Raw genomic sequence first — 16,919 nt, 5'->3', positions numbered from 1 at the left:
CGACAATGCACAGAATGGTCAACCAAATAAAACGTGTTTGTTATTGTTTACATAGCGTGCTCTATTTTTCGTTTATTCAAGGTCAAACACTAACACGCGTTTTTCTCGAAACGTCAAAAAGCGACAAACGACAATTTAGCACGACAGCGTCGATTTGATACATTGATATTTTCGCTTTTTTTGCATTTAGTTGAAAATCAAAATACAGTCCAGACTCGGTTATCCAAAGGCCTTGTCAAAAGTTCACTTCGGGTAATAATTTTGTAATTCAATAATCAACTATTTAGATTTAACTAAAGAGTTAAACTAAATCTAGAACAAACTGATTCCTGCGCTTCGAGTCGTCGCTTAAAGATATCGTTGCTGTGCAATCCTTACCACGTGGATACCGTTTTGAAAAAATGCGCTTTAATGAAAATTACACATACAAAAAAAATCTTTTTATTGAACGAGGATGATCTCAAAACCCCGCTTTCTTGAAGTTTCCGCGTGGTTTATGAATGGCCTTCTACGGTTATTTGTTTTTTTTTTTCATATTCAAACACACCTAGGAAAGTTTAATATTACGGTCATACTTTTGTAAAAATATCCCTAAAAAAACAATTTAGTTTATATCTAAGTTAATATCATTCGGGAAAATGGAACTTTCGGGGAAATAACCATTCGGGTATGGGTATGTGTAAATTCGGGAAAACGACATATGGGATTCGGGAATAAGGGATAAACCAATCTGGGGTGAATCGGGACTACAGTCTGAATAGGGACAGCAGTTTTTAGAGCACTTAAAGCTTTTAAATTTGGAAGTGGATGTACATATTTTGTTGGCCTGACACTGTTCTAACCGAAACCAACAAGAAAAATCAAAATATTGTGCTCCAAAATGGTTAAAATTGCTGTCCCAATTCGCCCCATGTGTCCCGATTGACCCCAGTTTACGGTATATAAAGAATGCTGTAGCTAGAAAAGAACAAAATCATTTAAATAGCAGACGAAAATAAATCCCATAGAGCACATCAACAGAAATTCAGTGCATAAATATTTTTAGTTGAAATAGGGTATTTGTCCCTATTTTGGGCCTAGTACCTATTTTGGGTCTACTAAACTTAATTCAACGAAATTGAGCATTTCACCAAATCTGGCAGGAATCTGCCGCTTGATAATGATACGTGCAGTCATTATCTTCATTTTGGTGAGCAAGAATAATTTACTATTTCCTTCTAAATTAGAAATAAAGCAATAAAATAGCACTCTTAACTTTTTTCTTGGCAAATCGCTAATTGCCCATTAGGGCGAAAATTTTCACCACTTTTGCTTACCGCTTGTTGACACTCAGCGCCCGGCTTTCATCGCTCAGCACACGAATGAGAGCCGTCCCCCGAATCTCCAATCACCGGCAATACAGTATGTCAAAAAATGTATTTACACCCCTAGGGGTTGGTCAGATAGGTTACTATAAACACATTAAAATAGATTATGATACTTGGTCAACGCATCGACGTTTCGTTAATACACACTAAAAAAATTGGAATATTACATTTACTGGAATCGCTAATGTGATGTAATATTTGTTCATGTAATTAAGAATATGATGTAAAATTATGTTTATTTTGCCGTAATAAGGCCAAATTTGCATTGTCTTGCCTTCATAAATCATTACATTTTGCAAAATCTAATAATGCGTAAATTTTAACCCAATATAAAATTAAATTTGATGCACATAAATGGAGCGTGTTTTAAGATGTAATTTTACATCAGATTAAACAGAATATCACGCTCTTTTTTCGTCCCACGCTTATCAAATGTGTCGTGCAAAAAAGTGACAGCCATATTGAAAATCATAGAAGTTGCTGTGACTGGAGATTTACCTCTTAAGGGCCGGTATGCTGTTCAAAAGAAAGGGGGTCAAGAAACAGCTTTACGAACGGTAGAACAAAAGAGAGGGAACGTTTTCTTGGGGCCTTTCTTCACCCTTTCTGGCTTGCTTTCGCTACCGCTCTTCCCACTTGAAATTTTTCTTGACGTGCATACCTTACATAATTATTGACGATATTTTGATGGAACTTGCGTTTAATGACCAACGAAAACATTTGTAAGCAGTTAGCAATGGTAAATATACTATATTTCTGTAAGAATCAGATCGATTAAACTTAAATTTACTCTGCTTCTCATTACAGATGATCTGCCCACCATTGAAAAAACGGCTAATATCCACTTTTTGCAAAAACGAGATATTAGCACTAGGTGGTAGAGGATGTTCCAACGCATCTTCTGGAACTTGAATTTTACTGATATAGCGTTTAGACATGGCTGCCGATGCGAAAAACCAAACGGCTAATATGCCACTCTTATGGGAAATTGCCTTGACGGAGATTTTGTGACAAACACTAAAACGCGTTTTTCTCTGAATACTTGATTTGGCATAATAGCCGAATTTTCAATGATGGGCAGTGATGCATTGTTTACTTTCTTACGGACCTGTTCCAGAAAGATGGTTGACCAGGAACCCAGTTCTGGGCGCCGTGGATTTGCAATTTTCAAAGCGGGCCTATGTTTCGGTCGCAAGAATCAGCGTCCCGGAAAAGTGGAAGTTTAAATAGTGAAAGTAACGGTGTGGCGAAGTTGATAAGTTTGAAGCTGATTCCCTCGATTCCCTTGAACCGCGGATTTCTTTCAACAGAGCGACCAACAACATCTAAGGGCTTTTGTTAATTTGAATGCGGTTAACGGTCTGCGGGTGTCGCATGACACATTTCAGAATATTTCAAATGAAACATTTCTCTGTTGAAATTCCACCAAAACATTGACCAGGCTCACCACACAAAAAGCTAGGTGCAGCGACTCACCAAAGTGGTAAATTTTTGACAGCTGTTTGTTTTGTTGTTTTTTGGTGGTCGGCCGCCTTTGGGGCGTTCTTTTATTACGTAACGCAGTTAGGGGGTGTCGGTGTCTGTTACGAAATGTTACGAAAATTGGGGAGGGGGTGTGCTGAAAAATTCTGTTACGTAACGCAAAATTTTCATATAAGCACTCATAAAAATTTGCAAAAAGACCTTGCGTTACGCGTTACAGGGGGTAGGGGGATGGCTCATCTGTTACGATTTGTTACAAAGGGGGAAGGGGTCAAAAATCCAAAATTTTGCGTTACGTAATAAAAGAACGCTCCTTTCCATCTTCACTGCCAGTTTGGAATTCTCGCCCAACTTGCCGAAAATGCTGATCGCGTACGGTCTCAAGTTCGAACAGCTCAAGGAGAAGGGGTCAGAAGCCGGTCGTGGTTTTGCGCGAACCGGTCGCCTCGTTCCAGTGCAAGGAGCACGAAGCAGCTCAAGACGCGAACGCCGACGATGGACAGCGCGTCGGTGGAATTTTTGGTCAATGCGGGCTAGAAGACGCTCAAGACGGTAGAGATTCCGATGGAGGACCGGCTGGAGAACTTGTCGCTAACGGGGGATGGCGGGGACGGTTGGAAGTCTTCCGCGATAAGGCAGAAGAATATGGCCCATTTGCTGCTGCAGGGACTTCACAGAGAGGACGCGGAAATTCTGCGCAGCGTGTTCAGCAGGAACGAGCCAGCACGGACGAACGGACATGACACCAGCATTTTGATTTTGAAGCTGGTCTTCTTTTTCGTCTTCTTCTTATTTTTCTCGGCTTGCCTTCAGAACGCGAGCGCAAATGTCAAAACAAAATTTGTCAGTTTGCTCCACTTGACAGTTTGCTTTCAGAGTTTGATTCAGAATCGTCGATTTGCGTGTTGCGTGTGTCATGTCCGTTCGTCCGTGGTCGTAGAAAATTCAAATAAAATGGGACGGAAGTGCGAGGTTTCGCGTGATCCAACAAGCGAAACGGAATGGAGCTAGGTGCATTTTGCGGAAGAAGATTTCCGGATTCGGGGTCGACCAGGCAGAGGGCTTCGATTCGGGACCGTTCCGCAAATTGTTGGCTGTTCATTTCTTCCCTCCCATGTGGCTCAGGCTGGAACAAGCCGTTTTGTGGGAGAGGATTTACGGCATCATGGACCGGGCCAAGGGTATGATTTGCTTTGTCATGTAAACACTTTTTTTCTAAATAAATATGATTTGCAGTCGTGGAACCGTACCGCGCATGAGGAGTGGCTGGAATCCGAGGACGAGATGAACGAAAACCCCACCAGCCAAGTTGCCCTTGGACATGCGAGCGAGTTGAACGATGACCTTGGTGGCCCATGTGACCAGGAGGACAAAGAAAAGTGAACCGGCAACTCTAACAGTACGATCACTCCAGATGGCGAGGACGTGTTTAACGGCAACCCGCTTGGTTCAGCAGAACTGTCTGTTTTCGTCCACGTTTGGTTGAATTCCGAGGAGCAGTTGGAACCTGGCAGCTCGTACATAATCATGAATAGAAAATAAAGCTGAATATGATCAACCCCCTACGCCTATTTCAATCAACGGACGGAGCCAAAACTGATACGTTCGCCCCGGAAGTCATTGGTGCATTAAAAAGTGAACCCTCGATCGTGCTAGAATGGATGGGACAAGCGATTATCCAGAGTACTGGTACGCAGTGCGATCATCATACTTGTTGAGCTAATAAAAAAAGTGGGAAAATCTAAACTTCATTGCGTTTTATTTCAACAAACCAAACCTTATTAACTTATCTCTCTCACCGACAGACTACCTCACCTACAAACGCCGACGGAACAAACGTTTGGTAACCTTTCACAGCCTGACCTCCCCCCCTTTATTTTGGCAGTCAATTCTTTAATCCATGCTCCACTCTCCACTGTAAATCCTCATCTGCGAGACAATCTAGACTCGTTTCAGAACTCGTTAAAAAACATGATGCTGCATCGTGAGCAAAATGACAAAAAACTCAAATATCCAGGAAAATTGTTAAACAAAATAAACTAACTTACTAAATTTAACATAAAGTTTGCACATCCTGCTTGTTTTGTTTACTTTTATATTTATGATTCGCTCCAGATAGTATTGTTGATATCAATCAAAAATGTAGAACTAACGTTCACCGCAACATGAACTGCGCGCAATGTAAAGCTATTGGTAGCGGATAATGATAATGACATTTTTCAATCACCGCAGCATGACAACATTTTGACGGAAAGTGGAATAACATCAAAATAAATATAGTTCGCCAATGTGAGCACAGACGGCGCTAGTGTTTCATCGCGGTTTTAACGTATTTTTATATGGCTGAAATTTGAATTTTGCCTCAGAAAAATGAGTCAAATTTGTTCGTGGTGTCATGTCCGTTCGTCCGTGGAGCCAGATCTGATTCAGCGGACCGCATTCCCGAGCAATACATTTCGGCGCTGCTGATGGAGATTCCCACGTTGATGCAGCAGAAAACTGTGCAGTAAGTTTTCTTTTTTTTTCGTTTGAAAAGATCGATGGGAGCACATGAAAGCTTCGTTTTTGTTCACAGTGTTTTGCTGGCTCAAGGCCCTCATCCACAGTCACACGAGCCAGCTGATGGCGCTAGGCTCGGAGAATCTGCTGGCCAACTTCAGAAACCTGTCTGGGCATCATCGAGTACTGGGTGCAGCATGCCAACTCGGTGTCCAAGTAGGTGTGAACCTGGCTTAACAGCTGTCGAAAATTCGCCTCAGATGACGGTAATTATGTAGAAACAGTTAAAAACAGTGAAGTTTACGTCCATCTGACATACCGATAAAAGGGATAAAAGGATGCGAACATTTTTAAAAATAAAAATAATGTATATTAAACAAGCTTTTCCCGGCAAACTTCGTCCTGCCCTTATTTGATTTTTTTTTATTATAAAAGTCAACCATTTTGCTGTCCGATTCTTTTTTGTAAAATTCTCTTCTTTTATTTTTTATTTTTAAGCAATAAATTGCTATATATAAGGGAAATTTACCCATTTTAATCAGTCTAAGCCGTTCGACCAATTCTCATTACTTTTGCAGTTTTCCGCTATTAAATTAACATTTTTTGATACATCAACAATGGAGAGTTGCTTGCTCACTTTGATTTGAGTAATTTATTACTTTGGAACAGTCAAAAACACTTTATGAAGGCGGTTATTCAAATTGCTGATAGGCCGATAATAGAAATAGGCTGAGAAAGGGTATATTTCCCCTCTTTTTTTTTTTTTTTTGCGAAGCGAGGTGGGACAGCTAGGATCAAGTCAGTCCAAGTCCGGTTGTGTCAAGGAAAGGTAATGAATGTGTTAGCCTGTGAAGTGCCACTTACACCCCATGGGGAGCGGGGAAAGAGGACATGATTGGGCAGGTTATAATGAGATTGTGTATGTGAGAGTGTGTATTGTTGTAAATATTGTCGCCGCGGCACTAAACCGAATTAAGCGAGTTTAAATCTCGCGACGATTCTCTGTCGCGAAATATCTGTCAAACTGTTTTGAATCAGTGTGTTAGCTTTTTTTGTTTTGATTGCTTGGTTTTGCTTGAGTCGTTGAAAAAAATCGTGGAGTTCTACTTGGATTTAAGAAAAATTGGGACAATTATGTTTAATTAGTGATTACACTAAAACCCCCGATTACGCTCAGGCGTTACGCTTTGTATTTCGTCGATTTCTCTGAAACGACGCAACATTTTTGCAATCTTTTTCTAATCTAATCTAATCTAATCAGACCCTAGCGCAGCCAATCTTTCGAAGGGATCCTGGAGAGTGCCTTAGGTTAGATGACGCCTAGCACTCTTCTTGTCATTTATTAACATTTGTAGTGCGCCATTGCATCGGAATGCATTGAAACAACACAAGCGTTAAAGCGGCCAGGCCTACTGCGTAAAGCCATATCGCAGAGATGACTCGTAATTGGGTTGAGTTTGAGCACTGAGTGTTCGAACAACAACACAATTCTGAATCGACAGGGGAGGAAGAAGCGTGGGGACACACCACCATACGCTCCGTGATTTGTTTGTATTCGTTGGGAGCACCATGCTAAGAAGTTTTGGTACTCCGGGACCCTCTGGGATGGGACATTGTATTTCCACGAATGCCCTGGACACTATTTGCCGTGGTTATAGCGCCACAACTCGCTCTCTGTAACAGTATTCCTAATTCCAATCCACGCTCACCAAGTCGTCATGGCCTAGCGGTTAGCATTTTTGCTTACCAATCCAAAGACGGGGGTTCGAACCCCGCCTAGAGCGACTATGATTTTCGTTCAATTTCAAATTTTATGTGTTCTTAACTTTCTCGTTGGGAGCAGATGGGCATCGAACCCAGATCCATTCGCTTACAAAGCGAACACCGTAACCAGTCAGCCACAGCCGCTCCCCAACATTTTTGCAATCTTTTTAAAGCAATTTATACGTCTTGTGCAGATCTACAAATTGATTTCAAAAGATTGTAGAAACATTACACTGTTTTCGAGAAATCAACCTAACAAAAGGCGTAACGCCTGAGCGTAATCGGGGGTTTTAGTGTAAAATCTTATGTTCCGGAACATTAGGGGTTCAAACTAGCATCCTAATTGTTTTCGTTGGGTCATGTGATGATTTTGAGTTTGTTCCCAGCTTTAGGAGGAGACACAGAATATTAAAGGTTTTGGTCACAATCTTGGGCTGGGTTGCTATCTGGCCTCAACAAAATTACCGAGTGACCGTCAATCTGGTCCGTTAGTACCGTCACGAATTGATCCGGTTGCTGATTTTGTGGTTCTCATGAACATCTAAAATTTGGATTGACCTTTTGAAACCCGAACTCGCCGTAATCAGCCTTTTTAGGCTGTACTTCATGGAATTATACATCAAATTCACGTCCATAAAGCGATTCCTGGCAGAACTTTGAGGTCGGTTCCTTGATCCTTTTTGGTTGCGGCGCTAGTCTCTTCGCAACTCCACTTGCGAAATTTCAGTTTGGTGCCGCGGCGAAATTTTGTTTTGGTTTTGAATGTGACATTTGAGATACACTCAGAAAAGAAACAACCCAAAATTGCTTCGCGAGATGAAACACACTCGCGCTGTTATTTCGATTTATTTCTAATTTCATATTTCGTTCTCCCCACAGTGTCATAAAAACACCGTCTGCAAGAGCTCCCCAAAACTAGTTTTGAAGGTTCTAACTGTTAAAAGTAAAACTGTTATAACTCCCAAAACCAGGATCAAGTAGCACGTGCAAACGGAGTACATTTTCCATACGCTAACGGACTTTTACTGATTGACAACATGACTGTTCCGACAAAGCAATAAACGCAAAATTAATTTTAAGGGAAAATGCCAATAAAACTTTTTTTAAATGGAAATTACTGTATATATTATAACCTGTAAAGTTAATAATAGTTTAGAAAAATATAAAGAGTCGACTTTCTGGTTGTCAATAACTAAGGGACAGATAAAATAAGAATCCAAAATCCGATTCTATTAGAATATCTAAGCAAAGCATGATCGTCCTTTTTGAAATCAAATCAACAAAAATAAAGTTAAAATAAAATCAAAAGGACCGTCAAAATAGAGAAAAGTTGGGATAAAGAGAAATGGAAAAAAAGAAAGCATCGATATATATAAAATTTGAAGAACTAAATAAATCTTCTACAGAAGGAGGAATACATAGAGATTGAAAACCAGTGAGCCGACTATAAATAATAAAGACAACTAAAGTCACATACCTGATGATGGGTAATACCTTGGGTACAAGCAGAAAAAAGTTTTGTAGAATCAGCCTGTACGAGGTTTGAATCAACAAACTTTTTGTTGAATATAATCAACGCCGATTTTGCGTTGAAACAAACCTTGATTTTCTCGATTCCACAAAAGTCTTTTGTTGTTTTGAAAAAGCTGCTTTGACGTTTAGCGTTGATTCAACAAAAATTATGATTTTCAAATCAATAAAACGTTTTGTTGATTCAAATATGCCTTATTTTTCTGCGTGTAGTACCCATCTTACCACTCACTGGAAAAAGGCACTTTTTGCGGGATCTGCAATTGTTTGATGGCCTACTTGCCTTGGTGATCCCCAAGTTGAAGTTTCAATCGCTTACAGCCACACAGACGCTGTAGTTTCTCATCGTCCTTTTTGTGTTCGTCTTCCTTCCTTCTGGTGTATGCTGCTTTCTTTGGCTGTTCATGTTTTCATTCATGGCTGCTTGTATGATCTGGAACTGGTTCGAAAAGAACAGAACAAAAAGAACAGCAGGATCTTCCGAAAATAAACTAACATAAATATGACAACAATAGCATTTCGTCGCGCATCGTAGCTTATCGTGTGAGTACTCGCGCTAGTACTACAGAGTAAAAGCACTTTCCATCATGTGGTGATCTGGTCGCGCATGAGCGCTTTTCTTCAAAGAGGTCGTTTTGTTCTTAAGAGAACATCTTTGTAAGCGTTGCCCATAGGACAGCTTACCGTTTTGAAGACTGCTGAGGATCCGGATCCCTTGCAGCCTGTCACTACAGTTAACTCATCCCTTTATCCTCCATCCGCCACCCGGAGGCATGCGCCGTAGGGCTGCCAAAGTCCTGACAACCCACAGGACCTGGGAAAACCAATCTTATCGTCCCCAAACGTAAAGACTTTAAGACTAGCTTTCATCACCAAAGCCCACGGGGTATATTTCTCCTATTTGTTTTAGAAATCTTGTTAGAAATATTTTTTTTTATCTGTTCCACATACCTTTAACGATCTGTTTTGTGTTGTGTGCTAGGTTGTGTGCTTGACATTCTTTTGCTTCTCATATTTTGCTCTGCATATTTTTTTTTTTTTTGACATGGGACTATGTCTCTACTTACTATATTGGGGGGCCAGTTCAGAAATTCGATCCAAAGCGTCACATTTAAGCGTTAAAAAAGGGGACATTTTGAACGCTTATATCTTTTTTCCCTGTGAATCAATACAGACGGTTGGACCACCAATCGAAAGAGGAAGACTTCAGCTATTGTTTAACTACATAGATAGTTTGACTAAACATAGTTAAAGCACTTAAAACATGCAATCAAAATGTGTAATTTTTCAGTACAAATCGGACAGTTGACCAATCAGAGCGAGCGTATGCATTCGAGACCGCGCCCCTTTGTGCCGTTCTCCGGCTCTGCCGCTATTTAAGCAGAAAATTTCGCAAAAGCAAGTCACTTTGGAACGAGCACTCGAACTGTGCACGTCGGGCCGGCGCGTAGCAGCAGCAGCAGCAGCGGCCAATAGAAGAAGAGGACCAGCAACCAGAAGGAAGAACCACCAGCAGCAGAAGGAGGAAATTCGAGCGAAGCGGACCGCGTTGAAGCCACTATGATGCGGCGGTTCTCATGAAAAATTTCGAATTGGTGGTGGAAAAACCTGGAGTGGCCGGTACCCTCGAAGTAGGTTCCCGGGGCCTGGGGAACTTTTACAGAACCATACGAGTTGTGGCAATATGGGTATCAAAACTCATGCTTTTGATACTGAACATAATAATGGCCATTTCGACAGTAGTGGCCACAACCTGGAGTGGCCGGTGCCCTCAAAGAAGGTTCCCTCGGGGCCCGGGGACATTTACAGAACCATACGAGTTGTGGCAATATGGGTATCAAAATTCATGGTTTTTGATACTGAACATAATAATGGCCATTTCGACAGTAGTGGCCCCAACCTGGAGTGGCCGGTGCCCTCAAAGAAGGTTCCCCCGGGGCTTGGGGGGACATTTACAGAAACATACGAGTTGTGGCAATATGGGTATCAAAATTCATGGTTTTTGATACTTAACATAATAATGGCCATTTCGACAGTAGTGGCCACAACCTGGAGTGGCCGGTGCCCTCAAAGAAGGTTCCCTCGGGGCCCGGGGGGACATTTACAGAAACATACGAGTTGTGGCCTTGGTTGTGGCAATATGGGTATCAAAATTCATGGTTTTTGATACTTAACATAATAATGGCCATTTCGACAGTAGTGGCCCCAACCTGGAGTGGCCGGTGCCCTCAAAGAAGGTTCCCCCGGGGCTTGGGGGGACATTTACAGAAACATACGAGTTGTGGCAATATGGGTATCAAAATTCATGGTTTTTGATACTTAACATAATAATGGCCATTTCGACAGTAGTGGCCACAACCTGGAGTGGCCGGTGCCCTCAAAGAAGGTTCCCTCGGGGCCCGGGGGGACATTTATAGAACTATACGAGTTGTGGCAATATGGGTATCAAAATTCATGGTTTTTGATACTTAACATAATAATGGCCATTTCGACAGTAGTGGCCACAACCTGGAGTGGCCGGTGCCCTCAAAGAAGGTTCCCTCGGGGCCCGGGGGGACATTTACAGAACCATACGAGTTGTGGCAATATGGGTATCAAAATTCATGGTTTTTGATACTTAACATAATAATGGCCATTTCGACAGTAGTGGCCACAACCTGGAGTGGCCGGTGCCCTCAAAGAAGGTTCCCTCGGGGCCCGGGGGGACATTTACAGAAACATACGAGTTGTGGCCTTGGTTGTGGCAATATGGGTATCAAAATTCATGGTTTTTGATACTTAACATAATAATGGCCATTTCGACAGTAGTGGCCACAACCTGGAGTGGCCGGTGCCCTCAAAGAAGGTTCCCTCGGGGCCCGGGGGGACATTTACAGAACCATACGAGTTGTGGCAATATGGGTATCAAAATTCATGGTTTTTGATACTTAACATAATAATGGCCATTTCGACAGTAGTGGCCCCAACCTGGAGTGGCCGGTGCCCTCAAAGAAGGTTCCCTCGGGGCCCGGGGGGACATTTACAGAACCATACGAGTTGTGGCAATATGGGTATCAAAATTCATGGTTTTTGATACTTAACATAATAATGGCCATTTCGACAGTAGTGGCCACAACCTGGAGTGGCCGGTGCCCTCAAAGAAGGTTCCCTCGGGGCCCGGGGGGACATTTACAGAAACATACGAGTTGTGGCCTTGGTTGTGGCAATATGGGTATCAAAATTCATGGTTTTTGATACTGAACATAATAATGGCCATTTCGACATTTCGACAGTAGTGGCCACAACCTGGAGTTGCCGGTGCCCTCATGGAAGGTTCACCTTGGGAGAACATTTATGACAATTTTGCCGACAAATCTATGAAACAAAATAAAATAATCTTATTCCAGATTTCACTAGCAATCCAACAACAAATTCAAATTGTTTGGTCCTATGTCTTTCGGTTATGTCTCTGACATACCATCTTGAACTTTTTGTTTTTTTTTTTTTTTTTGTAATGTTACCTAATTGTTTTGTTATCTTGATTTACTGCCAGCTGCTCAAGAAGGGCACCACGTGGCGTTGGACATCTGAGTACCAGCAGGCGTTCGGGGAGTTCAAGGAGGTTCTTCAGTCAATCCTACTGCTAACACACTACGATCCGAAGCTGCCAATCATCGTTGCAGCGGATGCGTCGAGCACCGCAATCGAGGCCGTCATTCTACAAAAGTTCCCTGATGGCTCACTCGCTGAGCGCAACTACAGACAATCTGAAAAGGCTCGCGTTAGTCTAAGAAGAGAATTCCACTGCACACCGTGAATAGCCTCTATTGCTGGGCACTCATGATGCTGAACTACGACTTCGACATCCAGCATATGCCCACGAGCGACTTCAACTGTGCCGACATGTTGTCCAACCGGAAGAGGGGTACGTGGTGGCACGCTCGAAGATGACCTGGTAAGCATCATCGCAGACACGATCGACAAAGTGCTAGTTTCTTTCGCAGCTCTCCAAAAAGCCACTGCGACGAATGCCATACTCCAGGCCGTGGTAAAGTACATCCGCGACGAATGGCCAAGCAGCGCGGGGTCGGTCACCAATCCCGAGGTTTTTCCCTACTTGCACCAACGGGAATCGCTCAGTCTTGTGGACGGCTGCGTGATGTTCCCGAACCAGTTCCGGCACCAGATTTTGCGGCAGTTCCATCGTGGACACCCGGGGTCCGCATTGCAGCGATTGCGCGCAGTTTCATCTACCGACTCGACAACGAAAATGAGTAATTCGTTAAGCGATGCAACCCTTGCTCCATTGATCTTCTTCCACGGTTTTGGATTGGCCGATCCGGTGGCAGCACCAGTGCCTGCAATCCGGAATTCTTGGACGACGACTCTAAAGAATCCGACGATCAGGAGCAATCCGGTTCATCCGAAGCAGAGTTCGAGGATGGTTCTACCACCCGCTACTGCCGCTCTCCCGGCGGAACCAGTTTCCGGAGGACGAGGACATCCGGTACCTGGAAGATTTTCCAACTGCTGCGCCTGTGGGAGTGAAGAAATTTAGTCTGGTTTAGCAAGCACACCAAACAAGTACGAATAAATCGCTCTAGTATTTTTGTTCACCACACCTGTTTGATTTCTGGACACATAAATTACCTACTCCGCCAAAAATCAAAAACGAATTTCAAAATACTCACCGAATTTGGCGGCGCAAACAAAATCCCGACTTAGCAAATAAAAACTCCCGATGGAAAAACAAAACAAAAAAACATCAAAATCCATTTGTCAATCTGACATTTCGGAGATACGTTCACTGAGTGTCATTTGTCAAAATGACATTTCTGGAATGCGTTCACAGAGTGCTGCAACAACGGCAGCACTGAACGCACTCCCCGAGTGACAAAACCAAGGGAATGATGGAAAGAGAGGAATCACAAATCCGTATAAATAATTTCAAGATTTTTCAGGTGTAAACCGAAAACGCGATCAAAAATTGAAGTGGATGAATAAGGCTTTTAACTGCTTATTTAATTGTCGGTGTACAGGACGCCGCACTGTTAAATCATTTTCTGACGTACATTCAATTTTGCAGTCCAAACCCAGTCATTAAATTGGAAAAATAAAATTCTTTTTCTAATTTTTTCTTCTTGATTTGTGTGCACCTACGTCGAAGACCAAGATTGTTTACTTTTTGGTCTTTGGTCTGACAGTCTTGGTCTGACAGATTTGGTCTGACAGCTTTATCATGGATTTTGGTCTGGTCTAGGCGAGGGATAGGACACAGCACCTTCCTGGACAAAACATGGTACACGAAAATGTATCTGGAAATGTTAAAATGAAGTATTTCATTTACCGCGGTAGACACCGGTGGATAATAATCTAATTAACAAAAGCCCTCATCTTTGTTGCTGCCTCATTGGAAAATTTAATTCCATCTCCCAGCGCTAGTTGCATCCGTCGCTTAACGTTGGTCAGCGGGACCATACGTTTTTCAACCATTTCATCCGGAGGGATCGCCGGCTGGATCGCCTTAGTAGATGAGCCGCCCTCGAAAGTTCCCAAATGGGAACGAGCCAGAGACTCGGATGCCAGGCTCCTCGTTTTGTTCGCTGGCGCTACAGATGGTGTGTCGTCGAAATGGAAAAACTTTGTATACCGCGTTTCCATTAGCACCCCTCGGAGGCAGTGAAATTGCAGCTTTACGGCCTTGGACTGTTCCTGGGCCTTTTTTGCCAGCTTCAACTGCCATCGAGCTGAGCGTTTTGCGCAAAGATTTGTATTCCATTTCGACAGCATGTCGTGGAATCCACCGTTTAGGCTTCGGCGTCGGGGAACTTGGGCGGGCGTGTGGCCTGTGCGGCGGCTCCTTCTTATTCGGTGTCTGATCACGATGTGGCGTTACCGGTATCGGCGGCTGGTCTTCTGGACTGGGCGAGATCATCGACTCCTCCCAGATCTCAACGGATGGCGTTGTCGGCGGCTGCGGTGGCAATTGGACTCTATCGGGCAGTGACGTCATCATGACCATCGGCGGCTCTGTTCGATTCGTTTGCAACGGTCCGTCTCGGGTCAATTCCGGTGGCGGCGACGATGATGCGTTCGCTTGTCCATGCAGTAGCACCTGCAAATCCCTGGCGTGGCTTTGGCCTAGTTCGTAATTATTCATTACGTCAGACGCCGAAAGCGTCGCTCAAGACTTCCTCGGTTCAACAGATCTAAAAAGTGCGCAAATCCGGCATCGTAACCAATATAGTTGAGGTTTTGATTGGCAACGTTGGTGGTTGGCACAGCCGGTGTCGTTTTGTGCGAATGCTTGTCCATCAGCTCGAACAGATGCCTCACGGACAAGTTAGCGGGCCCTTTTGCACCTGCTGGCGTGCTGGTGGTCGGTCTGTGGTCTTCAACGGTATATTTCTGTTCGCTTGTGGATGTGTCTGATGTGCTAGCTTGGCTGGTGGGCACAAGATTGCCAGCCGATGCGGCCATGTTGGATGGCCGTGCTGCATCCTTCGGTCCTTGGGTGCCAGCGTTCGTCTTGTGGGCTGGTTTGATCTGGGCGCGAGGACGGGTGTGTGGTGTTTTGTAGGCTGTTGAAAAACGCATCAATTTAGCCCATATTTATGTGGTGTGGTTGCGGAAGTAAAACTTACCGTTCCTCGCTATGTGGCCCTCATCGGGCCGAATCGGCGACAGGGAGAACGCAACATGACGACCGCCTAGCTGGGGATGTGCGTCCGTCGACGTAGAATCCACTTTTGTTGCTGAAAAAAAATTGACAATATTAGGTTTTACTGCGTGACAGTCACATTTTGACTGACACTTGCAAAAAATGTAAACGGTGCAGCCAATCTGTCAAATTTGTAACCAAAAAACCGAGTCGGCGTAAAACCTAATACAGCTTTAAGACGTTTCGCGTACGCACACAAGCGCACCATTTGGTTTTGCTGGCTGACAAAATTTAACCTCACTTTATTTTCGTGTACGTACACGCAATACATACGCACGTAGATAAGCATTCTACGTGCGTACGTACACGAAAATAAAGTGAGGTTAAATTTTGTACCAGCCAGCAAAACAAATGGCGTGCTAGTGTGCGTGAGCTCGGGCTTAGATAACTCTATTGAAATTTCGTCAATCAGCGATTTAACGGTAATCTTGTATGCTCAAAAAACTAGCCACACGTGTGTGTGTGTGTGTGTGTGTGTGTGTGTGTGTGTGATTAAATAGTCCTTATTTTTCAAAATCCAACTCCAACTTACAAACCAACCGCTTGATAATGCCAGCCTTCGCTTTTTTCGATGGCGGGGACAAAGGCGCTAAGCCGCTTGTGTTCAGGAGCAGGTTTGGCCTGTCCTGTGAGGTCGACGCTGGTGCGGGTGGGGGCGCTAAGCCGCTTGTGTTCAGGAGCAGGTTTGGCCTGCCCTGTGGGGTCGACGCTGGTGCAGGTGGGGGTGACGCTGCTGGACGAGTTTGAATTTCAATCCCGTGCCTTCTCTTTAAATGATATTTACATCCTCTATACGCTTGACCCTTTGGGTAGCCAAAGCGGTAAGTCGGTTGACCCAGACACCTTGCACACCGGAGGTGTGTTTCGTTGCCTTTTACAGGTTCTAAATATCTTAACAACTGTTCCATTTTTTGTAGTTAAATGATGGTGCACGTAAACAGACTATTTACTCGAGTAACTGAATCGATCTAGGTTGGAAATTGAAGGTTGAGACTGAAAAAATATCGAGCGCGGCACTACACGCAAAACGGACATTAGGTATAAATTCCTAAATTTCAGGTATAATCGAACCTGACTGCAATAAGGTATTTTATTCATTTTATTACTAATCGGCTATCAGTAATAAAATTTCTAATCGCGTTTTTTTCCCCTAAAATTTAGGTATAATTGAATAACCAATATACCTAAAATTAAGATATTTTCTGGAAAAGTGAGGGAACCACATTTTCTGATTTTTAGGTATAATCCAAGATTATTGCGATTATCACTTAATTCTACCCAAGTAACCACGGGACACTAAAAATTAACTTTAATTCACTGCCGCTCTAATCAAGTCCGTCCCATATGTATTTTTGTCGATTTTGAGATAAACCTAAAAATTGTCTAGTTTGAACTTCTACTTTAAGCCTATTTAATAAAAAAGTTATGTTTGTTCTAAAAAATCCAAAATAAAAATCACTTTGGTGCTGTCCCATATGCAAAATAAAGGCAAGTCAGTTTCTTGTAAAAAAATATCTTACAAATTAGTAGCAAAAATTGTCAAATAATTATATTTACTCAGATTATGTACCTAAGTA

At 43.1% G+C, this 16,919-nt stretch overlaps 2 protein-coding genes and 1 long non-coding RNA gene across 3 annotated transcripts; 1 reads left to right on the top strand and 2 right to left on the bottom strand.

The window, feature by feature from the left end:
* Window positions 1-3,186: 3,186 nt before the first annotated feature.
* Window positions 3,187-4,592, top strand: LOC119765580. The gene is made up of 2 exons (XM_038249756.1): window positions 3,187-4,030; window positions 4,086-4,592. The coding sequence occupies exons 1-2, from the start codon at window positions 3,851-3,853 to the stop codon at window positions 4,230-4,232; spliced, it is 327 nt and encodes a 108-aa protein (XP_038105684.1). The 5' UTR covers window positions 3,187-3,850; the 3' UTR covers window positions 4,233-4,592.
* A 7,517-nt stretch (window positions 4,593-12,109) lies between these two features.
* LOC119771267 lies at window positions 12,110-13,516 on the bottom strand. Its single transcript, XR_005279127.1, has 2 exons — window positions 13,313-13,516; window positions 12,110-13,157 (listed from the first exon to the last, which is right to left on the bottom strand). It is a non-coding gene; the product is annotated as an uncharacterized LOC119771267 (long non-coding RNA).
* Window positions 13,517-13,853: 337 nt separating this feature from the next.
* LOC119765632 lies at window positions 13,854-16,369 on the bottom strand. The gene is made up of 3 exons (XM_038249897.1): window positions 15,875-16,369; window positions 15,266-15,376; window positions 13,854-15,202 (listed from the first exon to the last, which is right to left on the bottom strand). Exons 1-3 carry the CDS (start codon window positions 16,248-16,250, stop codon window positions 14,781-14,783), a joined length of 909 nt encoding a protein of 302 aa, XP_038105825.1. The 5' UTR covers window positions 16,251-16,369; the 3' UTR covers window positions 13,854-14,780.
* Between the last annotated feature and the right edge of the window lie 550 nt (window positions 16,370-16,919).

Source organism: Culex quinquefasciatus, chromosome 1 (assembly GCF_015732765.1).
Source record: "Culex quinquefasciatus strain JHB chromosome 1, VPISU_Cqui_1.0_pri_paternal, whole genome shotgun sequence".
Taxonomy (NCBI): domain Eukaryota; kingdom Metazoa; phylum Arthropoda; class Insecta; order Diptera; family Culicidae; genus Culex; species Culex quinquefasciatus.
This window is presented reverse-complemented; position numbering and strand designations above follow the sequence as displayed.